At 42.1% G+C, this 22140-nt stretch overlaps 2 protein-coding genes across 3 annotated transcripts in view; one reads left to right on the plus strand and one right to left on the minus strand.

The window, feature by feature from the left end:
* Positions 1-22140, minus strand: part of MRG15 (mortality factor 4-like) — a 74838-nt gene that overhangs the window by 27218 nt on the left and 25480 nt on the right. The window contains exons 2-4 of one of the 2 annotated variants that reach the window (XM_076207942.1): positions 16598-16712; positions 15300-15395; positions 14940-15192 (exon numbers count right to left, since the gene is read on the minus strand). In XM_076207942.1, coding sequence (XP_076064057.1) covers positions 14940-15192; positions 15300-15395; positions 16598-16712 — 464 coding nt within the window. Of the gene's footprint in view, positions 1-14939; positions 15196-15299; positions 15396-16597; positions 16713-22140 lie in introns of both variants that reach the window. The other variant, XM_076207941.1, reaches the window with a different exon arrangement.
* The window catches only part of LOC143038570 (uncharacterized), a 50558-nt gene that overhangs the window by 16493 nt on the left and 11925 nt on the right, over positions 1-22140 (plus strand). The window lies entirely within an intron of this gene.

Consider the following 22140-nt stretch of genomic DNA (forward strand, 5'->3'; position numbering starts at 1 on the left):
TCTTTCCAGAGAGTGTAAGTTTAGGTGCCTAAGCCTCTCTTCGTAAGGCAAATTTCCGAGTCCTTGTATCATTTTGGTCATTCTTCTCTGTACTGATTCTAGTGAATTTATGTCCATTTTGTAGGACGGGGACCAAAACTGTACCGCATAGTCAAGGATGGGTCTAACTATCGCTAGATAGAGTTTAATAATTACCTCTGCACTTCTATTTGTTACCGTCCTAGCAATGAAGCTTAATGCTCTGTTTGCTTTATTTCTGGCGCTAATGCACTGCTTCCTGGTTTTAAGGTCCGGACTCACCAGAACTCCCAAGTCCCTCTCGCACTCAGATTTTTCTAAAAACGTGTCATCTAAGTTGTATCTATTTTCGGGGTTGTGTAGCCCTACGTTTAACACGCTACATTTAGAGATATTGAAGTTCATTTGCCATTTCACCGACCATGTTAACAGTTTATTAAGATCATCCTGCAGAATCTGGGCGTCTTCTCCTGACCTAATTAGGCGTCCTATTTTAGTGTCGTCCGCAAACTTACTAACATCACTATTTAACCCATCGTCTAAGTCGTTTATATACATAATGAACAATAAGGGACCCAAAACCGAGCCCTGGGGGACCCCGCTAGTAACATTGCCCCACCTAGATTTTATTCCATTTATGGTGACCCGCTGTTTTCTGTTACTAATCCAAGCTCTAATCCATTCTAACACTTTTCCTCCTATGCCATGGGCTTTGATTTTATTTAGTAGTCTCTGGTGTGGCACTTTGTCGAACGCTTTGCTAAAGTCAAGGTAAATAACATCGTAATTTTCATTGTTGTCTGACGCCTTATATACCTTAGTGTAAAAGGATAGAAGATTAGTCACGCATGACTTACCTTTGGAGAAACCATGCTGTGAATCACGAATTAAATTATGCCCTTCAATGTGTTCTCTGAGTCTATTTACTATTATTGATTCAAGCATTTTTCCTATAACCGATGTCAAACTGATTGGCCTGTAGTTGCATATGGTCGATCTATCTCCCTTCTTAAAAACAGGAACAACGTTTGCCTGCCTCCAAGCAGTTGGAACAGAACCAGTGTCTACCGATTTATTGAATATTTCAGTTAACTGGTCGCAGATTTCAAATTTACACTCTTTAAGCATTCTTGGAAAAATTTTGTCCGGACCCGGAGATTTTGTAGCTTTAAGTCTGTCAATCTGCTTGATAACTTCTTCTTTACTAATGCTGATATTAGTTAGGCTATTTTCTTCATCCCCTCTGAAAATCGGATCGCAGTCAGGTACTTTATCTAACCTCTCATTAGTAAACACCGATAGAAAATAATTGTTAAACTCCTCACTCATTTTTTCTTCCGATTCTATCATGACATTTTCGTCGTTTTTAATTGGTCCTATTCTTTCTTTATTTTTTGTTCTATAGAGGTGAAAGAAACCCTTTGGGTTGGATTTTGCTTGACTGGCAACCTTGATTTCATAATTACGTTTCGCTGAACGTGTATTCCTTTTAACCAGCTTTGCCATTTCGTTATATCTTGATCTAAGGTGTGATTCCCCGTTTTTTATTTTTACGTAAAGTCCTCTTTTAATTCCGATCTCATGTTTCAATCTGTCCGTCATCCATTTGGGAGTATTACTATTTTTTCGTATTGACTTTAGGGGGATAAATGTGTTTTGTGCATTAATAATTAGATCTGCCAGATTGCTATACATCTCATCCAAAGTACTGACCTGATTTTTGGGCCGTCGCCCCGAATCGACCTGACCCAAGGCACGTGCATCACTCTCTTTGACCCAGACCTGACCTAAGGTAAGCGTATTTCTCTCTTTGACCCAGACCTGACCCAAGGTACGCGTATCCTCCTTGCCCCACTTCTGACTATCAGCCCCGCAACGAGAATCAAGAATGTTTGAAACGTCCGGATTGTTTTTCGTATTCAATTTCAAATAGGTTTTTATATTGTCAAAGTTTGCTTTCCTGAAGTCTGGTACTTGAACGTTATTTGTACTTTTTATTTTTTCCCAAATAATATTAAATCTTATTTCTTGATGATCGCTAAAGCCTAGACTATCGCCCACTATTATGCTGCTAATTTGGTGCTCATTATTTGTTAGAATTAAGTCCAGGGTATTTTGTCCCCTCGTAGGATCGGTAATCATTTGTTTTAGGAAATTGTCCTGCACCACATCTAGGAATTGTTTCGCTTCATGATCTCCTATTCATGTTCAAGTCATTCATGGGAGTAGATCAAACTGACAGCGATCTCTTGGTCTTGGACATGAGGGCACCATAAGGTCATGGGAGAAAATTAAAGACAACCATATGTAAACATACATACTAAAGAACCTTTGACCGCCTTGTTGGGGTAGGTGGGGGTTGACCGAGTCAAAACATACATATATACATATACCAAAGGTTTCCCCCCCCCCCTTCAACGGGAGGTAGCCAAAAAGAAAATGGCATAGAAACCACTCCCACCCATTTCATCCCCCACATACTCCACTCCCCTCCACCCTCCCTCTTATCTTGGCACCTCCTGGATGACGAGTCATCCCTCCATCCTGTCCACTGCCCTGGGTCAGAAGCAGTGTCACACGACACAGCACATCCACAGCAAGGCCGCTTCATTAATTCAGCAACCCCCCCTCTCCGTCCTTCCATGCAGAAAAGAAGACGGGGCGAAATCCCTTCGGGCTGCGTCAAATCATTCTCATACATACTCCCTCAACCCCCACACCCACCCACTCCCCCTCATGCATCACACCATCATCCATACACAACCCTTCTCCATTCACCCCTGTCTTCTGTCCTCTCCCTGTCCTTCCTCAACAGACATTCCTGTCTTTCATAATGCCCCTTTCACCCCATCCATCCATCTCATCCTTGGATGCCCCCTCATATTCACTCCTTCCACCTCTGCCTTCCACACCTCTTTTACTAATCTTTCTTCACTCATTCTTTCCATGTGTCCAAACCATCCTAATACTCTTTCATCAACACTATCTCCCAACTCCCTTTCCACCCCTGTTCTCCTCACCTCCTCATTTCTCACTCTCTCTAACCTAGTAATTCCTATCATACTTCTCAGATATTTCATCTAAAACACATTCAAACTCCTTCTCTCTTCCTCTCTTATGTTCCATATTTCTGGCCTGTACAGTGCTGTTGGCACAATCACTCCTTCATATAACCTCCTCTTAGCATCCATTCCCAAATGCCTATTTATCAATACATCCTAATACTCTTTCATCAACACTATCTCCCAACTGCCTTTCCACCCCTGTTCTCCTCACCTCCTCATTTCTCACTCTCTCTAGCCTAGTAATTCCTATCATACTTCTCAGATATTTCATCTCAAACACATTCAAACTCCTTCTCTCTTCCTCTCTTATGTTCCATGTTTCTGCCCTGTACAGTGCTGTTGGCACAATCACTCCTTCATATAACCTCCTCTTAGCATCCATTCCCAAATGCCTATTTATCAATACACTTTTTAATCCACCAAGGCATTTACTCGCTTCTCTCAATTCTACCTCCACCCCCATTCCTCCCTTTCCTGCCACATTCGCACACAAGTATCTAAAACTATCCACTTCCTCCAGTCGCTCTCCCTTAATACTCACTTCCAGTCTGCTGTCACTCTCTCCCCTTGTACATCTCATCACCTTACTTTTACCCACATTTATTTTCAGCTTTCTTCTTTCACACACCTCAAACTCTGTCACTAACTTCCTCAATCCCTCCTCTGATCCTGCTACAAGTGCAGTATTGTCAGCAAACAACAACTGACTTATTTCCCACTTTTCTCCATTTCCTTTAACCATCTCCAATCCCTGACCCACTACCCTTGCATTCACCTCTCGCACCACCCCATCCATATATACATTGTACAGCCAGGGCGACATAACACATCCCTGACGAAGTTCCACCTTTACCTCAAACCACTCACCCTCTCCATTTCTAATCCTAACACATGCTCTACTACTCTCGTAAAAACTCTTGACAACTCCTAGAAGCTTTCCTCCTATCCCATATATCTGCAAAACCTCCCACAGTGCCTTCCTGTCTACCCTGTCATAAGCCTTTTCCAGATACATAAAAGCCAAAAAAACATCCTTACCTTTTCCTAGAGCTTTCTCACATATCTAACGACCCAAAAATCTGATCTATACAACCTCTACCTGTCCTAAATCCACACTGTTCCTCACCAATTACTCCCTCTGTTTCTCTCCTAATCCTCTAAATCAGGATCCTCCCTTCACAACTTCCCTTCCGCCTTCACAACTCCACTCTGAAACTACTAAACTCACACTTGTCCCCTTTTCCCTTGTAAAGCGGAACTATATAGGCACTCCTCCAGTCCTCTGGCACTCTACCCTCTCTTAAACAAACATTAAATAACCTCACCAGCCAGTCCACCATAACTGTACCTCCTTCCTTCAGACATTCTGCATGGCATCCATCCAACCCAGGTGCCTTACCTGCTCTCATCATCTTAACAGCTGTTTTCACTTCGTCTTTCCCTATTTTTCCTCCATTTTCCTCACTCATCACGGTCATTTTCTTAGCATTTCCCACTGCAACTACCTTTCCCTCCCTATCCTCCTTCACATTTAGCAACTCCCTAAAATACTCTGCCCACCTTCCTCTCACTCTTCCATTATCATCTCTTCATCTGCACCTTTTACCTTTTCCTCTCTACTCGATTCACCTCCTCTTCCTCTTTTTAGGACGGCGTACCGCTTCAGAAGGGTAAAAAATGAAAAATTACAAAAAATTGTGAAAATGAGCACAAAAATAGCATGATATGTTGGCAACACCTCAGCGAAGTTTCGGAGATATTGCACAATTTTTACTATGTTTTTGGGCAAAGTAATGTGAAATACCTCTTTTGTTTACATAATGACAACACATACACGTGTTCATGATACATACATACATATACCAAGCCTTTTTCCCCCTTACAAGGGAGGTAGCCAAAAAGGAAAAGGCATAAAATCGTTCCCACCCATTCCATCCCTGAATACACTCCACATCCCTCCACCCTCCCTCTCATCTTAGCACCTCCTGGATGACGGGTCATCCCTGCACCTTGTCCACTGCCCTGGGTCAGAAGCAGTGTCGCAAGACACAGCACATCCACAGCAAGGCCGCTTCATTAAATCGGTGACCCCCCCTCTCCATCCCCCCATGCATAAAAGGAGAAGACAGGGAGAAATCCCTTCGGGCTGCGTCAAATTTTGCTCACACATACTACCTCACCCCCCATCCCCCCACCCATTCCACCTCATGCATCACATCATCCATATACAACCATTCTCCATTCACCCGTCTTCTGTCCTCTCCCATCCTTCCTCAACAGACATTCCCCTCTTCCCCAAAGCCCCCTTCACCCCATCCATCCATCTCATCCTAGGACGTCCCCTCATGTTCACTCCCTCCACATCTGCCTTCCATACCTCTTTTACTAGTCTTTCTTCACTCATTCTTTCCATGTGTCCAAAACACCCTAGTACTCTTTCATCAACCCTATCTCCCAATTCCCTTTCCACCTCTGTTCTTCTCCTCACCTCCTCATTTCTCACTCTATCTAGCCTAGTAACCTCTATCATACTTCTCAGACACCTCATCTCAAACCCATTCAAACTCCTTCTCTCTACCTCTCTTGTGTTCTATGTTTCTGCCCCATACAGTGCTGTTGGCACAATCACTCCTTCATACAGTCTCCTCTTAGCATCCATTCACAAATGTCTATTCCTCATTACACTCTTTAATCCACCAAGGCATTTACTCGCTTCTCTCAATCTACATTCTACCTCCACCTTCACTCCACCTTTTCCTGCCACATGTGCACCCAAGTATCTAAAACTATCCACTTCCTCCAGTCGCTCTCCCTTAATGCTCACTTCCAGTCTACTGCCACTTTCACCCCTTGTACAGGGTGGGGCAAATCAAATGCCCGAGTTTTGAAAGGCGCGTGAAACGGCTGTGGTGGTGATAGTAACATGTGTGTGGTCTCGTTGTGACCACCAAACCCTGCCGTTTTCAATAGCGGCCATGCCTTAGTCGGGTGAAAATCGCGGCTTTGCAGTACGCACGTATCTCGAAAATGGCCGTTCTGTCTTCGCCACCCAGCACGCCTTCCGCCTGCACTTCAACATTCCACGTCATGGTCCCATCCCTGATGGCAAGGCAATCAGGCGTTGGGTTGAAACATTGGAAGATACTGGTTCCACAAGAAGACCTAGGGGTAGTGGAAGACCAAAAACGTTAATAACACCAGAAAATGTGGCCTTAGTTAAAGCAGCTGTCGAACGGTCACCAAGACGCTTTTTTGAACCGAAATTGGAAGAATTAAGTGACGAAACAAATCTGGGAGACATCTGGTTCCAACAAGATGGAGCAACAGCCAACACTACTCAAGTTGCAACGGTCAAATTGCAACAGATGTTATTGGCACGCCTTGTCTCTCGGAGGGGTGATGTCGAGTGGCCCCCACGCTCACCTGATTTGAACATTTGCAACTTCTTCCTGTGGGGATATCTGAAGGAGAAAGTGTTCAGAAGTCGGCCACACAACTTGGAAGAACTGAAGATGCGAATTTTGGAGGAAATCGCTGCAGTACCCCTTGAGATGTGCCGAAGAGCAACCGAAAATTTCAGACATCGCCTTCAACAGTGCATCGCTACAGATGGCCACCATCTTCAAAAAGTGATCATACAAACGGCATTGTATACTGATTCGAATAAAACAACAAATAATTCTGTAAGTATTGTTTTACATTTCCTAATAGCCTTTCAAACTTGGGCATTTGATTTGCCCCCCCCTCCTTGTACATCTCATCACCTTACTTTTACCAACATTTATCTTTAGCTTTCTTCTATCACATACTCCCCCAAACTCTGTCACCAACTTCCTCAATCCCTCCTCCGATCCTGCCACAAGCGCAGTGTCGTCAGCAAACAACAGCTGGCTCACCTCCCACTTTTCTCCATTTTCTTTAACCATCTCCAATCCCTGACCCACTACCCTTGCATTTACCTCTCACACTACCCCATCCATGTATAAATTGAACAGCCCGGGTGACATAACGCATCCTTGACGAAGTCCCACCTTTACCTCAAACCACTCACTCTCTCAATTTTTAATCCTGACACAAGCTCTACTCTCATAAATACTCTTGACAGCTCCTAGAAGCTTTCCTCCTATCCCATATATCTGCATAACCTCCCACAGTGCCTTTCTGTCTACCCTATTGTAAGCCTTTTCCAGATCCATAAAAGCCCAAAAAACATCCTTCCCCTTTCCTATAGCTTTCTCACATATCTGTCTCACCACAAAGATCTGATCTACACAACCTCTACCTGTCCTAAATCCACACTGTTCCTCACCAATTACTCCCTCTGTTCCTCTCCTAATCCTCTCAATCAAGATCCTCCCATAAGCCTTCCCAACTACACTTAACAAGCTAATCCCTCTGAAACTACTACATTCACATTTGTCCCCTTTTCCCTTGTAAAGTGGAACTATACAGGCACTCCTCCAGTCCTCCGGCACTCTACCCTCTATCCAGCAAACATTAAATAACCTCACCAGCCAGTCCACCATCACTGTACCTCCTTTTTTTTAGATATTCTGCATGGCATCCATCTAGACCAGGTGCCTTACCTGCTTTCATCATCATAACAACTGACTTCACTTCATCCTTCCTTATTTCTCCTCCATTTTCCTCACTCATCACAGTCATTTTCTTAGCATTTCCCACTGCAACTATCTTTCCCTCCCTATCCTCCTTCACATTTGGCAACTCCCTAAAATATTCTGCCCATGTTCCCCTTACTGCCTTCTCTTCCATTATCATCTCTCCATCTGCACCTTTTACCATTTCTTCTCTACTTGATTCGCCTCCTCTTCCTCTCTTAATTTCTTTCCAAAACATTTTTTTATTACTTTTAATTTTTTTTGTCATACTCTTACCCCCATTTCACATCTACTCTCCTCTTTGCCTCCTTTACCTTTTGCTTTACTTCTCTTTTTTTTTTTTTTTGTACCTCTCATATGACTCCCTCGTCCTATTTTGTAACCAATCTGTGAAAGCTTGCTTCTTCTCTTCTACAACCTTCTTTGTTTCCTCATCCCACCATTCACTACCCTTCCTTCTAATTCCTCCTGTCCTTCTTGTTCCACACACCATCTATGCACACTTTGTGACTCCCTCCTTGAACCATCCCCATTCCTCCTCCACACCTAGCTCTAGTCTATCCTTCACTCCCTCCCACTCCTCCTTCAGCTTCTTCTTGTACACCTTCTCCTTTTCCTTTTCATTTAAAGAGTTCACTCTAAGCACCTCCCTACCTTTTGTCCCTTTCCTCTTTCTCCATCTATCCTCCACTCTCAACTTACCTTCCACCAAAAAATTATCTGATATTCCCCCACCCTCTCCCCTTAGCACATGTACATCCTTAACTCTTCCTATCATAATCCTATTTACCACTACATAATCCATTAACGCTCTATCTACCACCCTTCCATCCACCACCCTCTCCCATGTGTACTTATGCTTGACTTTCTTCCGAAACATTGTATTTGCTATCATCAACTCTAGACACATTTCCACCATCAACTCTCCACTACGATTCTTTCCTGGAACTCCACATTGTCCAACCACTCCATCAATTGGACCATTTCCTACCCTAGCATTAAGGTCTCCCAGTACTATTACATTGACATTTCTCCCTAAATCCTCTATGCATTCATTTAAATCTATCCAAAAGGCCTCTCTTTCTTCTACACTCTTCTCACTGCCAGGCCCATATGCACTTACAAAGTGCCACATCTCCTTTTCCAGTTTCACCTTCATCCACATTATCCTTGAGGAAACCTCCTTCCACTCCACTACACGTTTACCTATCTCTTCACTTACTAGAATAGCCACCCCTTCCCTCCCTCGCCCTCTCTTCACTCCTGATAACCTCCCACTTACACTCACCCTTCCCTTTCAACTTCGTTTCACTCAAAGCCAACACATCCATCTTTCTTCTCACAAACATACTATCTATCTCTTCCCTTTTACTCTCATCTGTACCACATCCACGCACATTAAAAGACCCAAACCTTAGGGTGCTGGTCGGAAAACTCCCAGACCCTCTTATGCCTTTGTTTTTTCTTTTAGGAATGTCCCCTGTGGGGCTACAAGGAGAACGATGCCTAGTCCCAATCCCCGTCCCTTTCTTCTCGCCTCTTACAATCCAAGTGGAAATACTTGGTGGCAGTATTCTTTTCCCCCACCACATATCACAATATAATCTACGTAAGTCGCAATAATAATTTGTTTATAACATTGTGTGATTTTCTGGAGACTTCTGGCATGTTCTCCATTACTAGTGATAGCGAAAACAAGCATGGCGGTGTGTTGTACAAGTGTGTGGAGAGAAAGTAACACTTCACCACTGATGGATTATTCTCTTATCATGTGATCTCGTATGCTACGTAACTGCAGCCATGCCTAAATCATCCAAGAAGGTACTAAGAAGACAGGAGTTGCTGGAACTTAGAAGAGGAGATATGGCAAAGGCCAATAAAGGGCAAAGAATAAGCCGGCAACCACAAGCGTTGATAGAAGTGAGTCACCCCAGCCAGCTGATCTGCTACGCACGCCATGTTTAAAATCCACGCCTACCACACCACAGCTTGCTGACAGTGTTGACATCACTGTACCATCCACAGCAAGTACTATGAGGCCTGTCCTCCAGAGAATGGACAGAAAGAGGGAACTGTTTCGACCTTCTGTTTTCAGATGCAATTGCCTGAAGCAGACAGATAGCAACATTATGTACCTGGTGCATTCTAAAAGGCCTGTACCATCATGCTTTATGACCAGAAACACTGCAGAGAGTGGAGAAGAGGCCCATCGCTGGTAATTAGAAAACCCCACTTGATGACGCAATGTTTTGGAGGTCCCAGCGGTGAGGTTGGCTCAACCGGTAATGGCCTATCATAACACTGTATGCAGTTCTTTGGACTCTGGCACACACAATGAGCCAGTTCTTTTACTCTGGCTCAGCAGTTACACAGAGTAAGCCTGGTGTAATATATTGGCACCATACATCACCATTTTATTGACACCCATATGCCTCTGGAGGTAATTCAATCCTTGTACCAAGTTCAGCAGATGATTTCTGAAAACAGTAATTTTTATACTAAAAAATGACAAAACTTCCTCCAGAGTTCATCAATCTTTCTGAAAACTTCCATGTTTCATTCATAGTGTTTTTGCCACAAAATGACACAAATTTATCAGTATCTGATTATTCTAAATGAGGGTCCTGAATTTTTACCAGGAAAAAAAATTCATAAAATATTGCCGTAAACAAAAACAAAAAATTAAATTTACACAAATTACAAGGTAGACTTGTAACTTTGTCATATTTCATCCCATACTATGCAGAGTTTGTACACAAAAATGGAGCTTTTAGTTCAGTATAGTTATGGACTTTTGTTCATTTGAAAATAGGAAAATTTTCACTTTTTCATGAATATCGAAATTTATTACAGCAACAATTGTGTATGTAAAAGTGAAACTTGGGGTGATTTATCACTGTGACATGCACAATTTGTGGTAGAAAAATCAGCCTTCTATCATAAATCTGAATGTCTCGTTATAAGTGGAAGTGCTACGCCACCCTTAATTTCTTTCCAAAACATCTTTTTATTACTTTCAAAATTTTCTGTCATACTCTTACCCCATTTCAGATGTGCTCTCCTCTTTGCTTCCTTTATTTTATGCTTAACTTCCCTTCTCTTTACTTTGTACCCCTCATATGATTCCCTCGTCCTAATTTGTAGCCAATCTATGAAAGCCTGCTTCTTCTCTTCTACACCCTTCTTTGCTTCCTCATCCCACCACTCACTACCCTTCCTTCTATTTCCTCCCACCCTCCTTGTTCCACACACCATCTTTGCACACCTTATGACTCCCTCCTTGAACCATCCCCATTCCTCCTCCACTCCTAGCTCTACTCTATCCTTCACTCCCTCCCATTCCTCTCTCAACTTCTTATACTCCTCTTCCTTTTCTTTCTCATTTAAGCAGTTCACTCTAAGTACCTCCCTACCTTCTGCCCTTTTCCTCTTCCTCTACTTATTCTCCACTCTCAATTTACCTTCAACCAGAAAATGATCTGATATTCCCCCACTCTCTCCTCTTAAAACATGTACATCCTTAACTCTTCCTACCATACTCCTGGTCACCACTATATAGTCCATTAATGCTCTATCTGCCACCAATCCAGCACCCTCTCCCATGTGTACATACGCACCCTCCCAAAAACATAAAAACACATTTATTACACCATCCATTTTAACATATCATGGATTTTGTTGTTGTCGTTCCCTAGACTGTCTGTCCGAGCAGTCCCATCTCCCCAAGGAAAGCCACAGCCGAAACTGGGTTTTTCCACAAATCCTTTATAGAGTGTATGTTGTGTTGTTTGCGTGCATGATTGAGTATAATGCAGTCTTCCATTATGTGTTATATGGTATGGGGTGAAGTGTTACATCCTGGGCAGCTGTTCACAATGCGGTCATCCAGCCTCTTCTGGTAGCTTAGAAGTGCTGGGTGGTGGCCGCACCGCAGTCTGGCCAAGTGGACTCTGTCCTTTCGTGGGAGAGAGGATTCAGAAGGGTGGATATCAGGGGGTCTGGCATGCAGCAGTGTGTTGCCTTTCAATGTGTTAATGGAGCGGTGAGTGATATGATTATGAATATGTTTCCGGAGGCTGGTATTTGGTGGTTGTGGAGGAAGAGAAGAGAGTATCTGTGTGTGATAAAGGTCTTTGGGTGTTGTTTTAATGTTTCTTGATGTGTGTGGGTGTTCTGGTATGTAGTGTAGCAGGTGTGATGTGTTTGTGGTGGCTGCGGCAAGTGTTTGTGTGCCTCTCATGTCGAGGTGGTCCTTGACTTTGAGGACTTTTGTTTCATGGTGTAAATGGTCTGTAGGTGTTGTATTTGTGCAGCCTGTAATTGTTTTTAGGGCTTTGTTTTGTATGATTTGAAGGGTGTTGTGGTGTGTCTCACTGAGATTAGGAGCCCATGCAGGACTCGCATAATTCATCACTGAGCGTATGCATTGTTTGTATATTGTTATATTAGTTTCTTTGTTTTGTCCAAATGTTGTTCCAGTGATTGACTTAAGTGCGTTAAGTCTAGGTGTGCATTTGTTTTCTATGTTTGTGATGTGTTGTTTGAAAGACATGGATGTATCGTATGTTACACCAAGAATTTTCGGTGTGTTTGTGTGTGGTATTAGAGTGTTGTTGATGTAGAGATGAGGTATGTATTTGTGTTCTTTTGTCCAGTTGGTGAGAAGTGTTGCTGTAGATTTGGTTGGAGCTATTTTGAGTCTGTTTGTGATGAACCATGTGTTGAGTGTATCAAGGTATGGCTGGATTATTTCTGCAGCTTTGTCTGTGTTACGATGTGTGCATGTGATTGTTATGTCGTCTGCGTAGGAAGAGATTTGTATTTCTGAGGTGTCTGGTGTGGGTAAGTCATGCATGTATAGATTAAAGAGTGTGGGGGATAGAACTGAGCCCTGTGGTACTCCATTCTTAATGTTTCTGATGTGCGATGATTGGCCATTATATGACACGTAAGCATTCCTACCTGCCAGATAATTGGCCAGCCATCTTTTGGTGTTATTGTGCATGTCTGTGTTATATATTTTATTTGTTAGGTTGTGGCGGGGGATAGCATCAAAAGCTTTACTAATGTCTAATGTTATAAGAAGTGTTCTGTGGTGGGGCCTATCTGAATTGATGCCATCTAAAATTCTTTGTGTGAGCTTTATCAGAAGAGTGTTTGTGGAGTGTAGTGGCCTAAAACCGTGTTGTGAGTCAGCAAGGGGAATATGTGGTGTGACAAGTTGAAGTATTAGGCGTTCAATGACTTTACAACAACAACATATCATGGATAAAGGGTCATCCATGTCTCTATTCTGGTCAAAGGAAATGCATCAAGACAGTGCCTCCACAGCAGGGCCCAACAACCATAGCCAGTTTGCTCCACCACTTCATCCAATGACAACTACAGCCTCATCTGATCATAAAATTTACAAAACAGGTAAGATCATCCCTTCAAGCCATAACAATCTTTCATCCACTCACATTCTTTCTTACAAAATACATTCCTTTTGCAAACAACATCCTTTTTACTTTGTCTATGAACAATCCATAAGAACTACATTCATTATGCTCCTACAATGTAGTTCCCAACAATCTCCAAAACATACATTATAAATTAAACAAAATCAAGACTTGAGAATAATGACAGATTGCACTAAAAGCAACCCCAATAGGACAGCTGCAGTCAAAAACCAAAATCCTCCCTGTGAGATATCATATGAAAACACTAGGTACACATTAACCATACCCATTTCATTACATCACATAAGTACAACCAACTGAATGTTATAAAAAGCACTTCTTCTACTACTACTACTACTACTCAAACATGTACAACCTCCCACCTGTACCATATAATACAACCACAGAAAAACATATTCAAACCCAAACCACAAAACAACCTCTTCATAAGACCACCATACTCATTATTTCACCAATCCCCCACCCCCACATCAACCCCTAAAAAAATTCCTACCAAGAGAAGCAAAAACCACACTACCATAATTGCATTCTGGACACCATCCCACTCTAAAATAATATAAACACAGAAAAGGCTTGACCACAAAATCAAACTGACCTAGATAGAACCATCACATACACAGGCATGTAAGTGGGGTCAAAGAGAGATAGAGATAGAGAAAGTGAGAGAAAGTGAGAGAGTGGGAGGGAGAGAGACAGGGGGGAGAGAGAGAGAGAGAGAGAGAGAGAGAGAGAGAGAGAGAGAGAGAGAGGGGGGAGAGAGAGAGAGAGAGAGAGAGAGAGAGAGAGAGAGAGAGAGAGGGAGGGAGAGAGGGAGAGAGAGGGAGAGAGGGGTGAGAGGGAGGGAGAGAGGGGTGAGAGAGAGAGAAAGGGGAGGAGAGAGAGACAGAGAGAGGGGAGAGAGAGAGGAAAGAGAGAGAGAGAGGAGAGAGAGAGAGAGAGAGAGAGAGAGAGAGAGAGAGAGAGAGAGAGAGAGAGGAGAGAGAGAGGAGGGAGGGAGAGAGGGGAGGGAGGGAGGGAGAGGGAGGGAGAGAGAGGGGGAGAGAGAGAGAGAGAGAGAGGGAGAGAGAGAGAGGAGAGAGGGAGAGAGAGAGGGAGGAGAGAGAGGGAGGTGGGAGAAGAGGGAGGTGGAAGAGAGAGGGAGAGAGAAAGAGGTGGAAGAGAGAGGGAGAGAGAGAGAGAGAGAGAGAGAGAGAGAGAGAGAGAGAGAGAGAGAGAGAGAGAGAGAGAGAGAGAGAGAGAGAGAGAGAGAGAGAGATAGGCAAGGGAGTGAAGCAATCAAGTGTGGGGTGGGGGTAGGAGGAAGGAGGGTGTCCCCCCCCCCTCCCACTGTTGAGAATTTTTGCATTCTTTAACTTCAAATAGTACAATTTAGTGCATACTGTTTAGGGACAGTAATTTCTAATTCTGTCTTTTCCATATGTGCCTTAAAAAGACAGAAGAAAGCATTTGTAAATATGCAAAATTTCATGGAAACACAGAAATTTCATATGCCTGCATACAGGACACTGACCACCTCATCCAACATTGTCCGACACTATCCCTACACAACACAATATTTCTTCCCTGTGTGACCTTGGGGCCTATCTGGTGGCCAGTGCCAGTTACCGGGGATTAATGGGTTTCCTGCAAAAGACCTGGGACAATTGACTCCTTTAGTAACAAAGGAGTTGACACAAAATATTAGCTCAATCTTGCAGAAGGAACTAAACTATCAAGCAATCTATACACGTGACACTATAGAGATCATCATTCAAAGGAAGCATATCAACACTTACAGTTTCTACAGTACTTTCAATCTTGTTTCGTTTCCGTTTATTCTCGGGTTCTTCTGCTTTGGTAGAGGTTGGTGTAGAAACTGGGGTAGTGGGGGCAGATCTTTTACCACCTGAAGACCGATCTGTGCTGGGAGTGGAGGATCTACTGTCATCACCACCACCACCACTACCTCCACCACCCCCACCACTACCAGTGTTGCCTCCTTCCTTGCCAAGCTTTTTCTTCTCCAGTACTTTCTTTGATTTTTTGTTTCTTCTGAAGTGAACCAAGAGAAAAAATTACTTCTTTCTCCTCACATACACATACACACACAAAAAAAAGGGAATATGTACACAAAGTAAAATCACAAAAGAACTCACAGTGATGCTTCATGTGCTTTCTGCAAGTCTTTCTGTCTTTGTATGTTTGCATCATTCAGTTTGAGGACACGACTCTCAGGTACCCACTCATCCCAACTGGAAGTAAACAACTTTCAGTCAAATTATCACTCAACACAATGTTCTGTTATCTAATCTACATCTCACATATGGAGGGCTGAGACCACCTTCCTCTGCATGAGAATTATCTTACAATTGCATGGGATCCAGAAAGTAAAGAATGTGAATAAAAAGGGTCCTATTAGTAACCACTAAAACAAACTAACAAGAGGGGCCAGGTTTGATCCACAGAAGAGCAAAATATAGAAACAGGCAAGCTCAGCATACAAAACCATGAAAACACAGCCTACAAAAAAGGAAAGAAAAGAATATATATATGTGCAGAAAAACCACTGGTAAATCAAAAATGTAGTCCAAACATTTTCGTCTATTTAAGACATCATCAAGGGAATACAATAAGGGAGATACAGAGACAGTATATATACTACAGAAGTGAAAATATGGTAAGGAAAATGGAAAGATGAACCATGCAAGCCTGAGAAAATTACCCTCAGTCCTCAGGTCACAGATGGACCAAATGTCTGGGCAGGATTACATCCAACAATTTTCTTTGAAATGAAATTATCAAGCCTGTACATACCTAAGCTTAGATTGATATTTTGATCAAAAGTTTGTTTTATGTGGCTTGATTCAATGATGTTCCTTTCAGTAATGGAATTACAGGAGGTTATTTTGCTGGCATTTTTCCAGTCAATTGCATGATTCTGGTCCCTCACATTAAATAGACGAAAACGTTCAGACTACGTTTCATATTTACCAGTGTTTTTTTCTGCAAATTATATTCATGCATCATTTGTGAAATACTGCAAAATATATACTGTATATATGTATGTATGTCTGTCAAATTTGACTGACAACAAACATAATGGTCATATTACAAGATGTAATGGAGGGAATTACTTGGGCTCAGTGTGATTTCAGTCCAAATTATTTAATTTCCTGTTGACAAAATAGATTCTAATAAAAGTAGGGGGAAGAGAGAGCAAGGGATGAAGGGATGGAAGGAGGGGGGAGGAGAGAGAGAAAGAGAGAGGGAAGAGAGAGAGGGAAAGTGAGTGAGGGGAGAGAGTGAGAGTGAGAGAGAGAGAAAGAGAGAGAGAAAGAGAGAGAGAAAGAGAGAGAGAGAGAGAGAAGAGGGGGAGAGAGAGGAGGGGGGAGGGAAAACCATGTCAAATATAGAGCTGTAGATAGCATTGACTATATGGTAAAGGCCAACTTACTTTTTATTCCAACCTGCATAATGAATTAAATACTTGACTTGCTTCTCTTTCTGCTGCAATCGTAGACACTTGGCCTCATATATCAGGGGGCCATGGAAACACAGTACCTTCTCACCTAATTCCAGAAAAAAAAAAAAAAGGTTAAATCCAATATCAAAATTACAAAAGCTGCAACACATTCTTACAACAGAAAAATTACATCAATCCTCTATCACACCCATGTCAAATATCATTAATAACAAGAACAATAATATTGACGATTGTTGCCTTGAATTTCACTGACCAGAAGCCTTCAGCCCCACAGTAGTCAGCAAAGGTCCTCAGGCCTTCCCAGAGATCTCTCCGGGAAGAGACGTTGGACTGTTGTCTGTGTTGTCAGAGTGGATCTGTTTCTACATCACCAGCTAGTACGAGGAGAAGGGGGAGCAACCGCCAGTTGTCAACTCTCCTCATGTGAAAGAGTGGAGGAAAAATAGTGGAAGTTGATAGAGATCTTGGGCTCTGTCAAGCGATAGATTGCCAGCTCCTAGGGATTGCACCTATAGGTGGAGGCGAGTGTGTTTATGAGGTTTTGAAGACAGGTGACAGGAAGATGAGTTTCTCAAACATCTGTCCCACAGAACCACCACATGCAAGTTGCTGGGTCTATCAAGAATAATTGCTACTCTACTCTGAATTCAATATGAATGCATCTAATAATTACTCCAAAAAGTGTTTTTCTTTACAATTCTGATCCAACAAGTCTTAAAGCTTGTCAAGAACTAAGAGTGCATAAATAGTCAACAATTAGAAATTACAAAGACAAACACTAAAAGGAGCATAGCAGACAAACCATATGATGAAAGTTTAGAAATAATAGAATTGCCTTCACTAAAAGAAGGGGCAACATGCTTGCAGTGTTCAAGTCAATAAAAGGAGAGAACAAAATTAACAGAGATCTCTTGGCTTAGGACAGAAGAGCATCATGAGGTCATGCAAAAAAATGAGAGAGAGAGGGAGAGAGAGGGAGAGAGAGAGAAGGAGAGCAAGGAGAGCGAGAGAAAGTATATGAAGGATATCAAGAAACAGTTTTCTGTACTGATGAATTAACTTGTGGAACAACTTAACCAATCAATCAATCCATTGGCCCTGGTTTGCAGAAGACTTATGGTTCCCAGGTAACAGGGTACAGCCCCTGGACTGGCCCATGAGTCACTGGGAGAAATATTGTTTTGTTGTCTGAGTATGGCTAGAGTGGAGCTGTAAATTATGAGGAGTCAATTGTCCTTTGTGTAATGGTTGCATCTGATGATATTTGTTTCTGTGGCTAGGCCTGTTTAGTGATGATATTGTTTTAGTGCTCGATGGTGACCTCAACATAGTTGTGTTAATGTGGTTCTTGCCTCTCTTGGGAGGGCATTTTTCTGTGGGGTTAATATCTGGAAGGATTTCATGAAGTAGGGGAATTTGACAGACAGTCTTTGTTTGTTTTGTGATCTGAGTGTGAATGCTTTTGCATATATGTGTTGTCTGGTGCAGGTGACTAGTTGTAGATGTAGGAGTAGTATGTAGCTGGTGTTTTTTTTCAGATAGTTGTGCTTGTGTAATATATTGAGATGGGTGAGTATGGCTAAGGACTGTCACATAGAACTGTATATCTATAATTCCCATGCAATATTATATAGGGAGGATTTTGGTTTCTGAGTGCAAGTGTTCTACTGAATATTTTGTAAAGTGTTTGTTTTGCTAGTTGTTGGGAACCATGTTGTGGAAGCACACTCAAATAGTTCTAAAGAACTGTTTGTAGACTGTGATTAGTATTCTTCTGCTGTCTAAAGGCCATGCTTGCAATCAATTTTAGTTTGCTTATTTTCTTCCTGATTTTCACTGTCACATCTTTCATATGTGAGCAGTCATGTATCAAAAGTGGGGCCCAGAATTTTTGGGTTCTTTTCCTATGGAAAGGTCTAGGCATTCAATCTTACTACTAGATGTTTCTTTGATTCATGGTTATCTGGAGTGAGTAATGTTGATAATGATTGGGGTTAATGTCACAAACTCCCCTCCTGTTGCAAGAAATGCCTGTATGGTTTTGTAAGCACTTGGGTATGAATTATTCATTTTATGCTAGTGTGCATATATTAGCTACTCGATGTCAGATCCTATTAGTTGTAGCAAGCCTTCAACAGACAACCTATTGTGTGATGTGACTCTTGGTCAACTTGGCTTGTCCTGACAGTTCAACCACCGAGACACCTGCGTCTTAAACCTGCAGATTCAACCACAATATTACCATATGATAACAGTTAATGTAATTCATCAGTTCTTGTAAATAAATATGTATATAGAGCTAAAATAAAGTGTCCATACTCAGTTCCATAATGTCATAATTCATAAGGAGACATATGGAATATGTATATAATTATAAAGTGTATTATACTGTTGGCAATTGCCACCATCTTCATCACTGGCTCTGGTGGAAACACCAGTGACAAAGGCAACAGAATAATGAACCCAAAATTCCTCTCAAACACCTCAAACCAATGTAGATCCATTCGACACTACACCCCTATCAGGAGGCTAGGACAGTTCCCCTTACAGAGGACTTTGTCTATGTACTAATAAAAGAATTCCTGTTGATATCAATCTATATGACCTGAAGCTGGAAATCCCTCAAGGGGGCATGTCCTCTTTGGCCCCTGATTGGCTGAGAGTGGTGACATCACAGCAACAGGGACAACTGATTGGCAGAGTGGTGACATCTCTGCAATGAAGACAACTGATTGGCCACGAGCTAAGCGAGATTGCCCAAAGGGCTGAGCCCCTGCATAGCAGGGTCAGGCACAGCCCTTTGCTTGTAACATGAAATTTAATAAACCATGCCCTTGATCCAACTCACTCGTGGCAGGGTTTGAACCACTATGATCTTGACTCCATCGCAAGTAGTGATGCTCTAACCCACTGATGATTTATGAGGGGTATTATTATCAGCTCCGCATAGGTGAACACTTTGGTGTGTTCTGGATCTGATGTTGAGAGGCAAGTTGTGAAGAGGTTGAACATTGAACATGGCAGCCTTGCTCCTGGGGAACTCCAGTGTAATCTTTTAGTCCTAGAAATATGGTTATTTTGAGTCACTCTTCACAGTCTGCCAGCTAAGAAGTTGGCAATTTCTTTTATTGCTATTGTGGATGTCCATTTCAATTATTTTTTTATAGCATGTGTCTAGCAATTAGGATGGTTTGGACACATGGAAAGAATGAGTGAAGAAAGACTAGTAAAAGAGGTATGGAAGGCAGATGTGGAGGGAGTGAACATGAAGGGACGTCCTAGGATGAGGTGGATGGATGGGGTGAAGGGGGCTTTGGGGAAGAGGGGAATGTCTGTTGAGGAAGGACGGGAGAGGACACAAGACAGGGGTGAATGGAGAATGGTTGTATATGGATGATGTTGTGATGTATGAGGTGGAATGGGCGGGGGGATGGGGGGTGAGGTAGTATGTGTGAGCAAATTTTGATGCAGCCCGAAGGGATTTCTCCCCGTCTTCTCCTTTATGCATGGGGGGATGGAGAGGGGCTGGGGTCGCCGATTTAATGAAGCAGCCTTGCTGTGGATGTGCTGTGTCTTGCGACACTGCTTCTGACCCAGGGCAGTGGACAAGGTGCAGGGATGACCCGTCATCCAGGAAGTGCTAAGATGAGAGGGAGGGTGGAGGGGTGTGGAGTGTATTCAGGGATGAAATGGGTGGGAATATTTTTATGCCTTTTCCTTTTTGGCTACCTCCCTTGTAAGGGGGAAAAATCCTTGGTATATGTATGTATGTATGTCTAGCAATTCAATCAAATGCTTTGTTCATGTCTATTACTACCATGATGTACATGAGTGTGTGTGTGTGTATTTACCTAATTGTATCTTACGGGAAGGGGAGCTATGTTTGTGGTGTCCTGTCTCTGTATCTCGCAGTGTCTAAATTGTTCTTAAATCTGTGTATGATTTTTGCACACACTATCATTTTGTCCAGTTTGTTTCATACAGCCACCACTCTCTGGGGAAACCTGTTCTTTTTCAGGTCTCTTCTATAACTGTCCTTTTTGAGCTTCCTTCCATGTCCCCCTTGTATTTCTCGTATCCCACTTTAGTAAGTCTTCTCTATCAAGGACTTCCATACCTCTCATGATTCTATAGAAACAAGTCTCCTTTTCTTTGTGTGTGTGTGTATTTACCTAGTTGTATTACAAGGGAAGGGAGCTATGCTCGTAGTGAGCCGTCTTTGTATCTCTCAGCATCAAGTTTTTTCTTAAAATCTTGAATAGTATTTGCACACACTGTCTCTTTATCTAAGTTATTCCATATATCCAACATTCTGTGTGGGAAGCTATTCTTTTTCTGATCTCTTCTATAGTTATCCTTTTTGAGTTTCTTTTCATGACCTCTTGTTTTTCCATTGTCATTTTTTAGTAAATCATTCCTGTCAAGGATTTCCATTCCTTTCATGATTCTAAATATATTCAGTAGATCACCTCTTTCCCTTCTCTGTTCTTGTGTGGTTCCTTGTTAAATCTCACACTTATTATTTGTGAGAACTGTTCTGGTGGGGTGACCCCCCTTGAATCCATGTTGTTCTGGGAAGGTAAGCAATTTAGTTGTTTCTTTCTGCTATCAATCTTTCCATCAACTTTATAAGGTGGATAGTAATGAGATTAGTCTATAGGATGTTGGGTGGTTTGCTTCGTTGTTGGAATTTTATTGTATAACTGAGTGATTGAGAGTACCAATCAAGGTCTTTACTGCATTTGGGCATACGTTTTGTTTGAGATTTTATCTGGGTCTTCTGGATTCCCCCCCCCCATCCACATCTTTGTTGAAGTAGAGGGAATGGCAGCTGTGTCTGATTTATTGTATGTTTTGTTATTTTCCTATTTCCTGGAGCTGTGGGGTTGAAATTTGTTTTGGATGTTTGATATTACATTGCTGTTTTAGTGATAGTATTTTTCCTTAGGTTGCTCCAACTGATTCATGGGGTATGGTTGGGTTGATTTTTCAGTTTTTGATGATTTTCGTAATTCCAAATATTTGTCATTTTCCCTTTTTTTCTTGTATTTGTATTTTTCACCACTTTTTCTTGTTGTATATTAGTTTTATGTTTTTTTTTAGTTCTAGTAGTAGTTTTCCTTGTTCTGGTTAAAGTGTTTAATTAATTTTTTATAGGATGGTTATCTCCAATGTGAAGACAGGATTGTATTTTTTCATGTAGCCTCAAGTATATATCTTTTGTTGGCCTCTTGAATGGTCATTACTGTTTTTTCCACAACTGTCAATGGATTGAAAATGGTCTGTAACAATGTTCTCCAAATTCTTTTCTATTTCCTCTGTGTATTCTAGCAAATACAAAGGGGGGTTGCTTCTGACCTAGGGCAGTGGACAAGATGTAGGGATGACCCATCATCCAGGAGGCCAAGATAAGAGGGGGGGGGGGGAAGAGGGTGAAGGGGGACTGGAGTATATTGGGGATGGAATGGATGGGAGTGGTTTATGCCTTTGTTTTTTGGCTACCTCCCTTGTAA

Source organism: Oratosquilla oratoria, chromosome 24, assembly GCF_046742065.1.
Source record: "Oratosquilla oratoria isolate Oo_2021 chromosome 24, ASM4674206v1, whole genome shotgun sequence".
Lineage (NCBI taxonomy): Eukaryota > Metazoa > Arthropoda > Malacostraca > Stomatopoda > Squillidae > Oratosquilla > Oratosquilla oratoria.